Genomic DNA, 17,284 nt, shown 5'->3' with positions numbered 1-17,284 from the left:
TCTTATTTCTCTGGAGTCAATTCCTTGCCTGTTACCAGCTTGTTGTTTGCTCTTAGGTAATGCTTTCGATTAAGTCACCTTAACTAGTATCTTTCATTTTCCTTCTTGCGTCCTCTTTTCTTTGATCTTGTTAAGACCCATCTAAGAAAATCTTTCTGAAAGACTTCAATAAACTGGTGCTAGATGGTTTCACACACCTCTTCCATTCGGATTTTCTGACAAAGACTGCATCCACGTCCCATAGATACACCAGATTTAGGCAGGCAGCAAAGCTATTAGACCCACGAAAAATTGTTCCACTCTTTTCTGAGCATTTAACGGCAGCCTACTTTGATCTACGTTCTCATGCAGATAAAATTGGTGTTTATAGGGCAGAAATGCTTTTATTTGCCTTTACAACTGATGGTTGTTGTGGGGTCAGGGTTTGGGAGTCATTATTAGAAAGCACATGGAGGGAGGTGGGCTGTGGTCAATGTTAGCCTCAGACTATATTTTTTATTTTGAAGGTGTTCCCAATTTTGCTATCAATTTCAAGATTCTATAATGGCCTGTAGTACTCTAAATGATGTATGGGAAGAATGAAATTAGACCAAGAAATAACTTAGAGGCACACTTAACACAGTGTCATGGCATTGTCCCATCAGTCACTGCTTAACAAGATACATCCGAGTATTTTATTTTCAAATAGATCACTTGAGGCATACTCTCCCTTTACTTAGCCTCCCAAGTCATAGGAAGTAGGAGTAAAGACAAATTTATATGTACTTAGAAACAGACTTTCTAAGTTTTTTTTTTAATATGATAGGGTTGAATAGGTTTTCTTTGACTGATAGTTTGATTCTATAATTTTCTTGACTTTAAGTTGAAGGAGCTACTGAAAAGTCTCACATTAAAGGATTGTTTTTATATGGTTTTATTAGCTAGCAATGCAGGGAAGTGAAGGGTAGAAAATATTCTATAAAGCCTATTCTTTGTGTAGCACCTTTCCCTCAGGTGTAATTCTATTTTTCTCCTCAACATTCATGCTGAATTATAATGATGGTGCCACATGCAATGTATTCTTGTTTGGCTATTCTTGATTGATGATTGGTTGGTCCCTGGTCCGCATCATACTTTCTGCATTGGCAGCAATGATCATAGTTGATCAGTTCCTTCTTGAACACTTTTTCAGTTGGCCACCAGGACAATAGTCCTGTTCTGTTTGTCTCCCACCTCACTGGCCACTCCTCAGTTTGCTGTTTCCTCTGAATCTTTCCAGCTTCAAACATTGGAATGTGCCAGGCTCAAACCTTAGACTTGATCCCTCTGTGTGTACGGTCACTTACTTGCCAATCTCATCCACTCTCCCTACTGCGATACCAGGCTGATTGAAGCATGGACCCTTCCTCAGATGTCCAGTCTCACATATCCAACTGCCTACATGACATCATTGCTTGGCTATCTAACCTCCAACTCTTCATTCACTTCCGTGTCCCGCTAAAAGTTAATTTTTTTCTCAAATCTTTTGCATCTCAGTAAATGGCAATTCCATTAATCGGCAATTCCATTATTCAATTTCAGCATTCAGGCAAAAAATCTTGGTGTCATCTATAATATTACTTTCTTACACTCTAAATCCAACCTTTTAGCAAATTCTGCAAACTCTAACCTTGAGATATTTACAATATGACTGCTTCTGGACATGGCATTACTACCATCCTGCTCCAAGGTACCATTAACTCTCATCTGAATTATTGCAAAAGCCATAGAAACCTGTTTCCATGCTTCCAGTCTTTTTTTCAAAATGTATTTTTATTGATTCCAGAAAAGGAGAGGGAGAGAGACATATAGAAACATCAATGATAAGAGAGAATCATTGATTGGCTGCCTCCTGCAGGCCCCACACTGGGGATCGAGCCTGCAACCCAGGCATATGCCCCAACTGGGAATCGAACCATGATCTCCTGGTTCATAGGTCAAAGCTCAACCACTGAGCCATTCCGGCCGGGCCATGCTTCCACTCTTGCCCCCTCCCTCCATCCAGTCTCTCTATAGCAGCCATAATGATGAAAATGAATGATAATAGTAATTTTGTTCACATCTCTCCTTTGCTCAGATTCTGCCCAGAGTGAAACTCCTATATGATTTGGCCTCTCCTCTGTCCACCCACCCCTTCCCCATGTCCTCTTGTTCCCTCACTAGCTGGCTCCCTGTCCCATCTACTGGCCTCATTGCTGCTCCTCAAATATGCCAAACACACTCCATCTCAACACATCTGTGTCTGCCTGGGGTGCACTCGTCCTGTAGGTGTCCTCATGACTTCTTTCATCTCTTTCAGGTCCCTGCTTAAAAATCTTCAGAGACTTCCATTGACCACTCTGTGTAAAGTAGCAGCCTTTCCCCTCTGTCCCTGCTTCACTTGCTTCATCCCACCTCCTCTACTTGACATTTTTGTATGCATATTTGTTTCTACGGAAACAAAAAAGGCCAGAGATTTTTGTCTGTTTGATTCACGGCTACCTACCTGACTTAGAGCAGTGACTCACACATAGCAGGTACTCAGTATGTTTTATGGGACAAATAAATGTCAACTGCAGCTAAAAATATCTCAAAACAGAATTTGAAAACAAAGTAAGTGTGGTCTCAGCATAGAGTTAAGTATATGTATTAATGAAATGAAATGAATTGCTTGAATCAGATTCTTACATATGTAAGGTATTAATATATAATAAAGAAATGATCAACCATTTTCAGGGATGAGCAAACTTTTTCCATAAAGAGCAACATAGTTAATATTTCAGCTTTCAGGCAACTATCATAACTGTTACAGCAATTACTAAAGGGAAAGGAGCCATAGGTAAGATGTAAATGAATGGATATGACTAGATTTGACCCATGGGCTGTAGTTTTCTTTCCCCTGGATTATCAAATTAATGATATAAATTAGAGTAGTGATTTTTATATATTCTGTTCACCTATTGATCATAGGTAAGTACAGGGTGGGGCAAAGTAGGCTTATAGTTGTTCATTTAGAAAATAAAACAGTAATTACTAAATAAGAATATGACTGTAAACCTACTTTTGCCCCACCCTGTAGAACATTCTTGGCATGGAATAGGCATCCAACAAAATTGTTCATTAGAACTAAATCAAAATGACATTGGAGGACACAGGCTATTTGAGGTGAAATGAACTCAGCTCCTAACCTAACATCATATAATATAAATTGCAATGGATTTTAGAGATAATCGTGAAATGATAAACATGTATGGAAGATAGGTAAATATTTATCTGTCTTTGGATTAGAAAGTTCATTTTAAGCATAAAAGCAATGAATGAAATTAGCTAAGAAAAATAATAATGTTTCACTATTTGAAAATTTTAAATTTAAGTACATAAAACATACATAAAAATAACGAACATCAAAATAGGAAAAGTTATATATTTAAAAAGATAATGATCCTTACATAAATATATGAAAAACACTAATACTGTATAATATTAAAATGGGCAAAAGCCTGGCATTCATGATTGACAGGGGAGGAAATAAAGGTAATTGCCTGAAAAAATAGTCAACTGTTAAGATTTAAAAAAATACAAAGGAAAATAAGATCTAATTTCCAGCTATGAGTTATAAGAAATAAAAAAATAGTATTAAATCTTGTTTCACATACCTTGCTGATGAGAGTGTAGATTTAGGCTGTCTTTCAGAAAAGTATTTTGATGTACATTTAAAAAAAGCCTCTATACCTTTTTAATGTGTCAAGTAATTTATCTTCCACGGATCTGTCCTCAGAGAATAATTAGAAATAATATGAAGAATTTATGGTCAAAGGAGTACAATTTACTCTTATGATAATATACAAATAGAAATACTTAAATATTTAATTGTAGAGAAATGGTTTTAAAAATTATGTTATATCTATAAGATGTTATAAAGTCACTTGGAAGATTTTTAATGTGAGAAGTGCTAATAATAATTGCATGATAAATATGAAAAAGAGGATACAAAACTGATTATCTAGAATGATTTTAATTATAGAAATATATATGATAGAGCAGAAAGATTAGAAGAAAAGATTCCGTGATGTTAATCATGGTTTGATCTGGATTTTAGGTTTGTGGATAATTTTGTATTTTTGAATATTGTGTCAGGGTTCCTACCACTAATATACATTGAGGATGGAGGTAGAGGCAGAGTAGCTACCTGACTTCTTTCTCTTTCACTCTGATCTCCAAGCAGAGCCTGTAAGCAAGAGCTAGTTTGTGGGAATGAGGAAATGTACAGTGTTTTCACACATAGGTTGTTGATAGCATAGTGTATTTATTATTGCCCAGCAAGTTGTATAAAACTGTCTACATATCCTCCTCTGCTGATTCCTATTTTTGGTGAAACATTCCCCAAAAATCTGAATCTGAAAGTAAAGGATTTTGCTCAGTTCTTTATAATGGGGGGGGGGGGGGGGGGGAGAATTCACACAAAAGACCAACAAGAAGGAAAAACTAAGAAAATAAAAAAAAATATTTGTATTGTTTTTGTTTTTTTGTCTATGTATACCTCAGTTCATCCCAAAAATGGATTAAAGTGTGATTGTGCATTAAAATGATCGATAAAGCTTGCCTTTTAAAATAAGTATTTAGAGCCCTGGTTGGGTAGCTTAGTTGGTTAGAGTCTGGTCCCATACATCAAAAGGTTGTGGGTTTGATTCCTTTTCAGGGCACATATTTAAGTTGTGGGTTGGATCCCTCCCTGGTCAGGGTGCATATCGGAAGCAACTGATTGATGTTTCTCTTTCACATCAATGTTTCTCTCTTTCTCTCCCTTCCTCTCTCTCTAAAAAACTAATAAAAAACCTAACATATCCTCAAGGGAGGATTAAAAAAAAAAGAAAATAAGTATTGAGAAAATGACACTACATGGTAAATATATATGTGCAAACAGGTTGATACTTTTAAAATATATGTATTACACATTAAAAGTTAATGAATGTGATATGATTTTATTATTGACAAGAGTCAATAAAAATAAATTTCAGGAGAAAGAAATATAGTTAGTAGAGAGAGAGAGAGAGAGAGAGAGAGAGAGAGAGAGAGAAAGAAACATCTATGTGAGAGAGAAACATCTACTGGGGATCAAACCTGAAACCTAGGTATGTGCCCTGACCAGGAATCGAACTCATAACCTTTTGGTGTGTGGTGCAATGCTCCAACCAATGAGCCACTCGGCTAGGGCCAGGAAAAATATCTTGAAAAATTATTTGAATTCTTTATCCAAATTAATTGAGGAATAGATTCCACACAGTTTTATAAACCCAGACTTTAAAAAAAATATATATTTTTAACGTTTTACTTAATTTATATTTCTGATGATAATATATTCAAATTATATGTGCTTTAAAAATTATACTTTATATTATGATGAAGATATGTTCAAATTATGTGCACTTTAAAATTATAATAAAACATAAATAAAAAACTCGATTATAGCTATATAATTAGTGGTTGCACTGAAATGAAGACAAAAATAAATTTGGTGTTATAAATATATACTAATTTACAAATTATGTGTCTTGTTTTATTACCACAAACTTTGCCAGCTCATCAACAGAATATCCATGTCTGCAGAGTAATAATTAAATTCATTTGTCTGACATTTTGGCTACTTTAAGAAAACTTTTTTTAAATGTAGACTTTTCATTACCCAGGATTTTGAGGGAAGCCTTTAGCTAGAAATAAATTGCTTTTATTAATCCACTGACTAAAGCAAATCTTGCTGCCTCTTTAGCAAGTGTGCGTTTGCAGGCACTGCAGTGTGATGCTCTGCTAGCTCCAGAGAGCCCCCCACAATTGTGTGAAATGTCACTGGGTGCGGAGGAAGGTTATTTGGGCTGTGGATGGCAGCATTGGTCTGGTACCTATTCCACTTTAATATATTTTTATCTTACCGATCAGAAATTTTCACTATAAAAGCCAGTGCTGGAAAGATACTAAATGCAATAAATCCTACTTCATATCCATTATGGGAAAATTGATTTTATATTATTCTGGGGCCACATTAAATTTTAGTCCTTGCTTAGATGTTCCACAAATATAGCCTAACCCAAAGTTAACCTAAAACAAAATAATAGTCCTTTCTTGTTCTTCCATTTTTTAAATTAATTGATTTATTCATTTCACAACATTTATTGAATATCTTGTATATACCACGTACTATGTTATATGCTGGAATGATAATGAAATGATTATATAATTTGACACAATTTACTTTCTTTGATTGCACTGTTCCCTACAATAACTCTACGAGATTACTTCTAATACGGCCCTGTCAGATAGATGTCATTTGATAGATGAGGAAGAAATGAATTGCCCCCATGGGAAGTAACTTAAAAGCAAAACAAATCCTCTGCTCTTTCTTCCATCTCCATTTAGCAATTACTGTTATTTTCAAACCAAAACATTGAGACACGTGGTTTGAGAAGGGAATATTTCTCTTTTGTGAATTTATTTGTTTAAAAGGTTTTAAAGCAATATCATATTAAATTGCATTTACTTATTCTTTTGATTAATCACCTTATTGAAATATATGGAACATATGGCCACCATAATATTTACCTGTCATATTAAGTGAATACTTAAACTTTCTCACTCTGTTTTTTTCTAACTGCATACTCCCCCCCCCCTTTATTCTTCTTTTTATCTTCTTGTCTTTTCATCACCCATCTTTGTTTTTCATTTGTTTTTAATCATGTATCTTAGCTTTTGCCATTTGTCTACCCTGACATACTTGGAAATGTGCAGTTTTTTAAAGCAAAATTACAAATTTCTGCCACATTAAATCACATATAAAGTTCAGAGTCTATGTTCTCTGATTTATCCTCAGCTCTGGCATTGTCTCGTCCCGCTTTGCCTACTCTGAGAAGCAAGCCCACAAATGCACCCACATAAACCTGTGGATGAAAAAGTCAAAATTATCGGAAAGGATTTTATCCTCTTTTAGCTTTCTGTTTTCCTTTCCAGATACTTTCTGGTTTGCATCCTCTCATTGGGGCTTGGTACAGATATAAGCCCCCATTAATCACACTCACCACTTTCTTATACTTATGACTGTTTCCTCTTTGACTTCTTCAGATTAACTGGAAAGGTATTTTTCAGAAAATCTAAGCTTGGGGATGGAGGGAGAAGGTTGTGCCCAACAGTAGGGAGATGTGGTTCAGGAAGAAGGGGCTGCGAGAGGGGAGGGGTGTCTGTGAATGGATTCTGGTCCTAGGATGAGATGATAACCAAACGTAACGGAGGAACTACTACAGATTTTAGGCAGAGGTATTTCTATTCAAAGCAAATTTCAAAAGCTGAAGAAATGTTATAAACCACCATTTCAGGCCATTTTTAGAAGGTCCCAGTATTGAGTTGTAATTCAAAGACGTGATAGAATGTATTGAGCTATTTTATTTTTACCCCCAGGTTTGCAACACAACCACAGACAGGAAACACGCAGACACCTCCCTGGAGAAGTGTGTGACTGAGTCCATCATGAGCATCGTGAGCGGCTTCTTCAATTCTCCCTTCTCAGACAACAGTACCAGCCTCCAGGTAGCTTAAACCAACACATGCAAAGCATTCCTCCACACAGAATGTATATGCTTTACTCAAGTAGGAGGAACTTTAACCTGATAAAGAAGTCCTTCCCTACATTTCTGAGGATGACATTTCTCATGTTAATTACTGTTACTCTCCTTTGTGAGTTTACCGAACTGAACTTTATTTTAAATAGAGAAGCCCCATCTTCAAGTTAATTTATTCTTGCTCCCCCTCTAAGTATAATGGGAACTTTCATATTGTATAATGACTGTTTGCCAGCTGTCGAAATAAATTACACAATTATTTAAATGGATAGGCATTTTTACTCAATAATTCCACTTTAGTAATTTGTCCTGAAAGAATTAGCAGTGTTTTATATAGCATGATTTTCATTCAGGTATTTATAAACTTCAAAGTTGACATCCACCACAAACAGGGGGTAGCTAAATAAATCCACTGTATCTGTAGTATTTATTAAAAATCATGTTTTAAAAGAAATATTTATGATTAGGAAAATGATCATGAAGTAAGAGTAAAACAGGCCACAGAATTGCATTATACTGTCATCCATGTTTTCATGCATACATACATGAAAAAACACAGTACAGTAGTTATCTTCAAAATTTTGATACTGATTACCCCTACGTAGTAGAATAATTGGTAATTTTCATGTCAATGGTTTCCAAATATTTTACAATAACTGTATATTGCTCTTATAAAAATGTAATTTCAATTATACTTTCTTTAGAAAAAACTTTAAAACTGTTTGATTGAACCATTTCAAAATTGTTGTCTCCTCTACTTACCCATCATATGGAAACCAAAATGTAAATACCTAAATACATCCAGAACACCTTCTCTCTATTTATACTGATAAATAAACCAGAGATTATAAAAATGTACTTAAGTTCATGTCACTGACTTCAAGAAATGCCATATTTTTCTGATTAAGAATACAGTTCAAATGCAAATAATTGACTTTCTATAGTATCTGGCTCATGCCTCTCATGAAATAGGTACGTAATAAATATATTTGAATTAATATGCATTTAATAGCTCTGAAACTAAAAAAAATTATATTATGTTTCATTTTGATGAGCTACTTTGATAATGCATAAATACTGTATCAGGTGCGTTAATGGCTTAGTGGCCTATTTGCCTTTCTTCTTTCTGTCTTCAGACACACCAGCCAGTTTTTATTCAGCTGCTGCAATCTGCCTTCAGAATTTACAATTGCACCTGGCCAAACCCAGCTCAGAAGGCCTCTGTGGAGTCCTGTATCAGAACTTTGGCTGAAGTGGGTAAGTCACAGTGTCGGATTTTACTGCTTTTACATTTTGTTGAAGAAATCAGGCTTTTGGCTAATAGGCAAAATAAGCAGCTTTTCAGTTTATAATTTAGTAAGAAAGCAGGTATAATTTCTGTAAAGCTTAGCAGTAATGATTAGCAAATGATTCTGAATATTGTGTAATTTTGGAGAGGATAATATAATTATATTTCTTTTAGAAAACTATTTTAAAATTTAATTATTTTATTGTTTAATTATTCTATTTGTAAACTTAAACTTAATATTACATATGGCACTTTTAAGCCAGTGAGATTTTATAGGAATGAGTTTTGTTTAATTATCTCAGATTTCATTCTGGAATTGTCTATTATGTAGCCAGACTTATTAATGCCTTCAACTGATGATGGTAGGCCTTATTGAGGATTTTTTAGTTTTCTAATTTTGTTTGACATCCATCAGTATTTACTGAGAGTCTATTATGTGTGGAAGGCTTCAAACATTACAAATGGCAAGGATGAGTAAATTCTAGAAAGAATTTCTCAGATTTCTCTCTCATCTTTTCTTTTGTTGACATTAACTAAGGCCACCTTATAGATGGCAGAAGGGAGGAGGAAAAAGAAGTACAGGCTTGGCTGGACTGAAAAATCAGAGGAGCTTGACCATTCTCTCCTCAGGCTGGTTCTGCAGGCATTGGGAAGGGCAGCTTACAGTGTGTGTCATTACTGCTGACATTTATTGAGCACTTACCATGTGCAGTGCTAAGCAATTTACATTCATTATCTCACTTAATTTTTTTTCCCAATTTTTTTATTAAGGTATTATATGTGTACATATCTTACCATTGCCGCCCCCCACCCCACTCCCATATATGCCCTCACCCCCCAGAGTTTTGTGACCATTGGTTATGTTTATATGCATGCATACAAGTCCTTTGATTGATCTCTTATCTTCCCCACCTCTCCCTACCCTTCCTGCTGTAATTTGACAGACTGTTTGATGCTTTACTGCCTCTGTATCTATCTTTTTGTTCAAGTTTATAATGTTCTTTATTATCCATAAATGAGTGAGATCATGTGGTATTTTTCTTTCATTGACTGGCTTATTTCACTCAGCATAATGTTCTCCAATTCCATCCAGGTTGCTGCAAATGGTAAGAATTCCTTCTTTTTTATGGCAGCACAATATTCCATTGTGTAGATGTACCATAGTTTTCTGATCCAGTCATCTGCTGATGGGCACCTGGGCTGTTTCCAGATCTTAGCTATTGTAAATTGTGCTGCTATGAACATAGGGGTGCATATATCCTTTCTGATTGGTGTTCCCAGTTTCTTAGGATATATTCTTAAATAGGGTTATTGAGTATTTACATTTCTTAGTTGCAGAAACAGAATTTTCTAGATGAGGCAACTTGGCTAAGGTTATAGTATATGCTCAGTAAATATTGGATACTGAATAAATGGTTTAACTAATTACTGACTTTTTAAACATTTTTTAGTCTTTTCCCCATGCCTACGTGATTTTATATTGACAAAATTTAATGACTGCTCAATTTTAATTAAAATAAATTAAAAAGCAGTTATAGCCCAAGAGGATAATTGAAAATTATTAACACTAAGAGACTAATACAGGCTTGATAGATTTTTTTTTTGTATACTAAAAAGAAACAGAATACCTTGTGAAGAAGATATCAGTCACAATAGCAATAAAAATATTAAATGCTTAAGGGATAACTTCACAAGAAACATAAGAGAATATATTATAATACCATTTTGAGGGATACAAAAGATTGTAATAAATGGAGAGATATACTGTTCCTGAATTGAAAAATTCAGTTTGTAAGGAAGCTGTACATTATTGGAGGCAAGAATGACAAAACTGAAGCTGTCCTACTTTGGAGACATCATGAGACAGCAGGGTTCTTTGGAAAAGACAATAATGCTGGGAAAAGAGAAGGCAGCAGGAAAAGAGGAAGACCAAACAGGAGATGGACTGACTCCATAAAAGAAGCCAGAGGCATGAGTCTACAGAGCTGAGCAGGCCTATTTTGGACAGGACGTTATGGATCTCACCCACTCATAGGGTTGACATTGGGGCCGACTCAGTGGCCCATAACACACAAGCATGCTGGTTCTCCTTCAATAAAAGAATCACTTTGATCCTTCCAAACCCGGGATCCCTTCTTTCTCACACCCTGTTCTCCCATAGCCCGTTTGGGCTTAGCCACCCCAAAGGATGTGTCCTCTGCCAGTTTGGCCTCTGACACCCTCCCAGGGAGGCTCCCACATTCTAAGTCAGGCTGCTTGCCTCTCTCGGGGACATCCTCTCCACCTAGCGTGGTCTCTGCTCTCTATGTGGGGTCACCTGGTCACATGAATACCCTCCTCACCTCTGACACTCCTGCCAGGTTCTTCGTCAGTGTGGGTGCCCTTCTCCCCCCACTCAAGTTCTGATTCTCCACTGCTGGCAGCCTTCCACACAGGCGCCTCCACTCCCGTCTGGGCGCCAGTGCTCTGGACCGCCTCAGCTCCTGGTGGGCTCCTTGCTCAGCGCTGACACTTAACTTTGCTCCTCCTTAAGTTTCAGGACTGAGTGATTCAAAAAGGGAAGGGAAGAAATCAAGGAAGAGGCCATAATATGTGTCCAAAATGAAGAAGGACATAGAAGAGAAACTAGTTTTTATTTTAAAAAGATACACATAGCAAAATGTCCAGAGGGCTATAAATAAAATATTAACGTTGCTTATCTCTGAGTGGGGGAGTGATAGATGAATCCAGTCCTATTGTTCATGCTTTTATATAACTTCTGAGCTTTTAATAGTATACATTCAAGTTATAATAAAACATGACTAAGAGCATTTTTATTTGGATCAAATCAGCTGGGAAATTGACTAACCAGTAAAAAGACAAAATCCAAAGGAAAAACGAAGAAATCTGATACGTTTTTCACAGGCACACATTGTCTCAGCTGCCAAGTATATGTCTATATTTTACATTTTAAGGAAGTCTCTCCCCCCGCCCTTTCTCCCTCGTCGTCTCTTCTTCCTTATTTTCCTCCTCTTCTTCCTCCCTCAGTATTTAGCAAATGCAATGGGGAAAACACCAGTTGGCCCAGCGCAGAGCATAGATGGCATGCTGTTCTTAACATTTAGAAGCTGAGACACCAAGAACTGTGAGGCACAAGTGAGAATCCATGTTGTGCTTTCATCTCAGTTCCGACCTCAGTGGCATTCCTTGTGTAGTCAAAGCATAGCGGGATAGCAGAGCTTCGGGGGTTTAAAATAGTCACTGACACTGTATTAGTCTAAAGATAGCTTTTATTTCTAAGCTATAAGATTTCATTTTCTACCATTTCCTGTACTGGCCAGAAACCTTATGATGTAATGGGAAATCCTAGTTACTTTTCATATGCAATGAAGACATATGTGATGGGAAGTATAAAAAATGTTTTAAAAATCTCTAAGTCAATGATCAAGAGAGGTTTATAAGAGTGATGTTCTTGTGTAAACCCTCAGTTTCATCTCTGTGAGAGGCATGCTTTCTTCCTCCTCTGTGTTTCTAAGTTCTATCCGAGTAGTTTTCAAAGCTCTGGAAATTCTCTTCCTACTGGTCCTCTGCATTTGTACCTCTCCTTCCTCCCTCTCTATAAAGGCCTTTTTTAACCCATTATCACTTCCTTCTTGGACCTGTGTTGGAATTCACTGTTCTGTACTTCCCTCTTTCCTTAGTTAAATCTGCTACCAGAGTAATCTTCTTGAAGTGAAATTCTATCTGTTGCAACAAAGGAGACCCCAGCCGTCAGTGGCGTCCCTTTGCCTAACAAAGTAGACAAATTCCTCATTGCAACATTCGTGGCTTCCACAACACAATCATACCTTCTTCCTTTTTGGTTCTCACACCCCTGCTATGTGACAGCACACTGAGCCATCATGCCCTATGCATTGCTCACACCATAACCTTTTCCCTTTCTTTTTCCAATTTCTATCATTGCCATTTCTCAGCAGCTTTTTCATTCCTCAAATTCCACCATAAAAACCATTCCTGACCTGCATTGGACCACTTGTATTTTCTTATGGTCTTCACTTTATTCTAACTTATATCACCATCAATCTGCATCTTAACTCCTCTATTCGATTTTGAGAGACAATAATTATGAAGTGTCTATCAAAATGAAATTAATGGAAAGCTATTGTCTAGAATGAAGAAGTTGAAAAGCAAATTCTGCTTTGTGATGGTTAGATTTACCTTTTTATTTATTGGTGGTTACTGATCATGGAAAAACATAACCGAAATGAAAGGCATTCAGAACTGAGCATTCATGGTAGTAAAGGGATCTAAACCCATCTTACTTGAGTAGTGATTAAAAACACTTGAAATATTTAGACAAAAAATATCTGAAGGGAACATAATAATTATCTCCCAACATTTGAACGTGAGAATGAACTTCTTTTACAGCTTCCTAAGACTAGGGTTTTAACTAATATATGACAGCTGTAATAGGCATATTTTTATACCACTGTAAAGAATAACTATTTTACAATTATTTTTCTTTTAAAAACCTTAGGGGTCACATTTGATTCTTCCCTTTTGCTCACTTCCATTAAACACAACAGCAGATTCTCTGGGTTCCACTTGCAAAGTACATATTTTTTCCTTTGTCTTGTGAGACACCCTTGTTCAGATCCACCGTTATCTGACATGAACTACAGAATTGTCTCTTTACTCAACTCCCTACCTCCATTCCTGTCTTGCTACAGTCCATTTCCTAAATAACATCATGATCTCAAATTGCACATCAGGTTATATCACTCACCTGCTTAAAAGTTTCTGTTGCACTTAAGAGTCATATTCCTTACCATGGCTTAGAAAGTCCCTCATCATCTGAGCTTCATCTACTTTTCCTAGTTTCTTACCCTCCTCCCAAATTCTACAAGGTTAGGTAACTCACCCAAGGTCACATGAACAGATGGGGACAGAGCCAGGATCTGAAGCCCTTCTAGACCGACATGCTAGCAGACATTTGTGACACTCTACTATCACAAATCAGTTTATGCAACATTACCCATTTTAAACCTTGAAGATACATACTATGGATAAATATGAATGCCCTTGGTCATTCCTTGTTACTCAGTTTACTCATTTATATAAAATACAACAGTATGTGCTAGAAGTACTTTGAAAAAAAGCATCCAAGAATGACTTTCATATTATTGCATTTAAAAAAGAATTTTGTTCCATATGTTTCATAATCTTCAAATGATTCGGGAGGATTAATATTGGGTACTTTGTTGGCAACAAAATGTTTTTTCCAAATGGAAATTCTGTAAAATATCTTTTACAAATGGTTTGAATAATCAACATTAATCTTCAAGCCAATTGTTCTCCCGCCCCCAGTTTGAACATGTATAAAATATTAACCCTTTGAGAAAAGAAATTTAGTCTCTGTTAAAACAAACATATCTGTATCCATGTATCTAGGATGTTATAGTTGACTAGTGGCCTGATTCACGAATGAAGATTCGTGCAAGAATGGGCCTTCCTTCCCCTGGCTGCTGACACCGCCTTCCCTCTGGCCGGAGCAGCCTTTCTGCTCAGGCGTGGAGCCGCCTTTCTGCCTTCCCACGCTGCCCAGAGTCCAGGAGCGGCTGGGGTGGTGTAGAATGCCTGCATCATCGCCATGGTGATGCTGCAAGCATCCCGCCCCGGGCCTCTCGTGGCGCCTGTGTATGCAAATTAACCCACCAGCTTTGTTGGGTTAATTTGCATACTCACTCCTGATTGGCTGGTGGGCATCATGAAGGTACAGTCAATTAGCATGTTACTCTTTTATTAGGTAGATTGTAAAAAGAATTAGACATAATACATTCCTGTAATTACGGTTTTTAAAAACTCCATTATTACTTTTTAAAAATTAAATCTGCATGTATTACAAGATAGGACCAAATCTTATAAAGTTGTTCATGTACTTAATTCATCTGACTTATAATGATCCTTCATTATCTGAAATACCTTATTTTAATTGTTGGGAAAATGCAGCCTGTGAAACCATATTTCCTGCCCTCAATGAATTTCTAGCACATCCAGGGTAAATAAACAAGTACAGAAACAACAAAGCAGTAAAACTAAGTACCTTATCTGTTACATAGTTCTAGAGTCTGACTCAGTGCCTAGAGCACAGTAGCTACTCAAATATTTATTGCATGAATCAAATAAATGGGTAATTATAAATAAATGAATGAACATTCTACTCTTGTCATTGGCTGCATAATATTCTACTGTGTGCCTATATTTTAATTTATTTAACCCCATTGTTGTTTATTTATGTTGTTTCCAGTCATTTTGCACATGAGGGAGAATAAGGTAACTATCTAGGAGCAGAATTTCTGGGTATTTTAATTTTGACAGATACTGTCTTCCATAGAGATTGTTCAATTTACATGCCACAAGCAATGTAGGAGAGTATCTTTCTCCTTGACAATGTGGTATGTTCTCAAATCTCCCAATTTTTGCCAACCTTATAAGTAGAAAATATCATTACAGTTTTAAAGTATATATCTTTTTATAAGTGAGGAAAGTAACCTTTCTATATGATTAAGTCATTGTTATTTCCTTTACAGTGAACTGTCACTTCTTATGCTTTGTTTGCTTTTTCTAAAGGTTTTCTTTTTCTCAATAATTTGTTTAGCCCTTTATTTATTAAGGAAATGAACTCTTTGCATATAAGGAACTATTTTTTTTCTTAAATTTTCATTCTCCATATGAACATTTATTTATGTAGGCAGAAATTCACTTTCTTTTAGGCTTTTCAAATTCTCTTTTATCTTCAGAATGTCCTTGATCAGTCTGAGATTTTTTTAAATTCCCACTGAGAATTTTCATGGTTGTAGGTTTTCTGTCTGTGTTTTTGATGTGGCTGTTTATAATGTTGAGCTATCTGGAATATATTTAGTGGTAAGGTATAGGGGCATAGCATCAACTTTATTCTTTCCAGATGACTAGTCAGGTGTGCCAATACTAGTTCTTGCATAACCCATAACATTATATTCTTTATTCAATTTGGGGATTAATTCAGTATAGTTTGAGTGCCAAACAGGAAAAATGCATTTCATATCTTTAATGTTCTTCATATTTAAACACACTAGGGCTTCAGTACAGATGTTTCCTGGATATTTTCACATGATACAGAATAGGTGCCACTCTGCGCACCCCTTGGTTGTTGGCCCTTTCTTTGCACCTGCTGTTCTTGAGGGCCCGTACAGTAGGGCTTGACAACCAACCACGTGCTCTAATTAATGCTTGTGCTTGCTGCTGCCTTTCCCCCTACCTGTCAGTTTATCTTTCTCAGCATTTTTTTTCAGGGCACCTCTCACTGCAGTGTGTGTGTTCTCAGGCATCTTGGTCTGGCAGATATCATCAGTAATTTTGTCTAATTAACATTTTTTTACATAATATGCAATATTTAATGAATAATAATTAGAAATCGATTTTGATTACATCTTAAAATGATTGTGAAGACTTGTCATATCCAGAGAATTTTCACGATTTATAAGCCTAATTAGCAGGTTAGCCTAATGATCAAAGTACCTGTGGATAAAGATAGCTCCTTTGAAGGAACAGGCTTTCTCTAGGCAAGGTTCTACAAAAGACAAATGCATTATTAACAATCCGTGCTCTCTCCTATTAGTTTTTTAAGGACTCCATATACTTACTCTCTGACCAAATATTCGTAGCAAGATGGTATCTGAGTTGTACTTAGCAGCATTTCTTTTCTTTTTTTGAAAATATTTTTATTGATTTTTAGAGGGAGAGAGAGAAACATTGATGTGAGGCGGGACATTGGTCGATCAATCAACTGCCTCTTGCACACCCCCTGCCAGGAATGGAACCTGCAACCTAGGCATGTGCCCTGACCAGGAATCGAACCAGGAACCTTTTGATGCATGGGACGACGCCCAATCAACTGAGCTACATTGGCCCGGGCAGGAGTATTTCTTTTTTAAGCATTTTAAATGTTAATGTGACCACAAAAGCACACAGTTGGAGTTAATGCTACATACCAGAAGAGTGACTAGTTGTAGTAAATTCATTAGTTCTTTTTTATTAAGAGGAAGAGAAGACAGGGAATAACCATTATCCCAGGAATACGTCCTAATTCACATTTCACTATACTATTCATAACAATTTTTCTAGCTGAATAAACATAAGCTAAGTTTCGATCATTTTTTGGTTGCATTTGGAAAATATTGTTCTAGTTATTAATGTTCTTGTGAGATCATGAATGAATTATTTTCTTTTTCTAGTCACAACTTCTTTTCTGTTTTAATTTTAAAACAAATATATGGAAAGTCAAATTTGCATTGTTAAATTTTGCTTTCAAATTCATATTTATAACATTTTGACAGTGCAGAGAATCTATTTCAGGCCATGTCTTTAAAGGTATTAA

General features: G+C 36.1%; 1 protein-coding gene across 2 annotated transcripts in view; it reads left to right on the top strand.

Moving 5' to 3' along the window:
• ITPR2 (inositol 1,4,5-trisphosphate receptor type 2) overlaps nt 1-17,284 on the top strand; it is a 427,719-nt gene that overhangs the window by 205,698 nt on the left and 204,737 nt on the right. For both annotated transcript variants that reach the window (XM_079773600.1, XM_079773601.1), the window contains exons 33-34: nt 7,441-7,569; nt 8,738-8,858. In XM_079773600.1, the coding sequence (XP_079629726.1) occupies nt 7,441-7,569; nt 8,738-8,858 (250 nt within the window). The remainder of the gene's footprint in view (nt 1-7,440; nt 7,570-8,737; nt 8,859-17,284) is intronic.

This window comes from Cnephaeus nilssonii, assembly GCF_951640355.1.
Source record: "Cnephaeus nilssonii genome assembly, chromosome: 6".
Lineage (NCBI taxonomy): Eukaryota > Metazoa > Chordata > Mammalia > Chiroptera > Vespertilionidae > Cnephaeus > Cnephaeus nilssonii.
The sequence above is the reverse complement of the archived record's forward strand: the minus strand, read 5'-3'. Positions and strand labels throughout refer to the sequence as shown.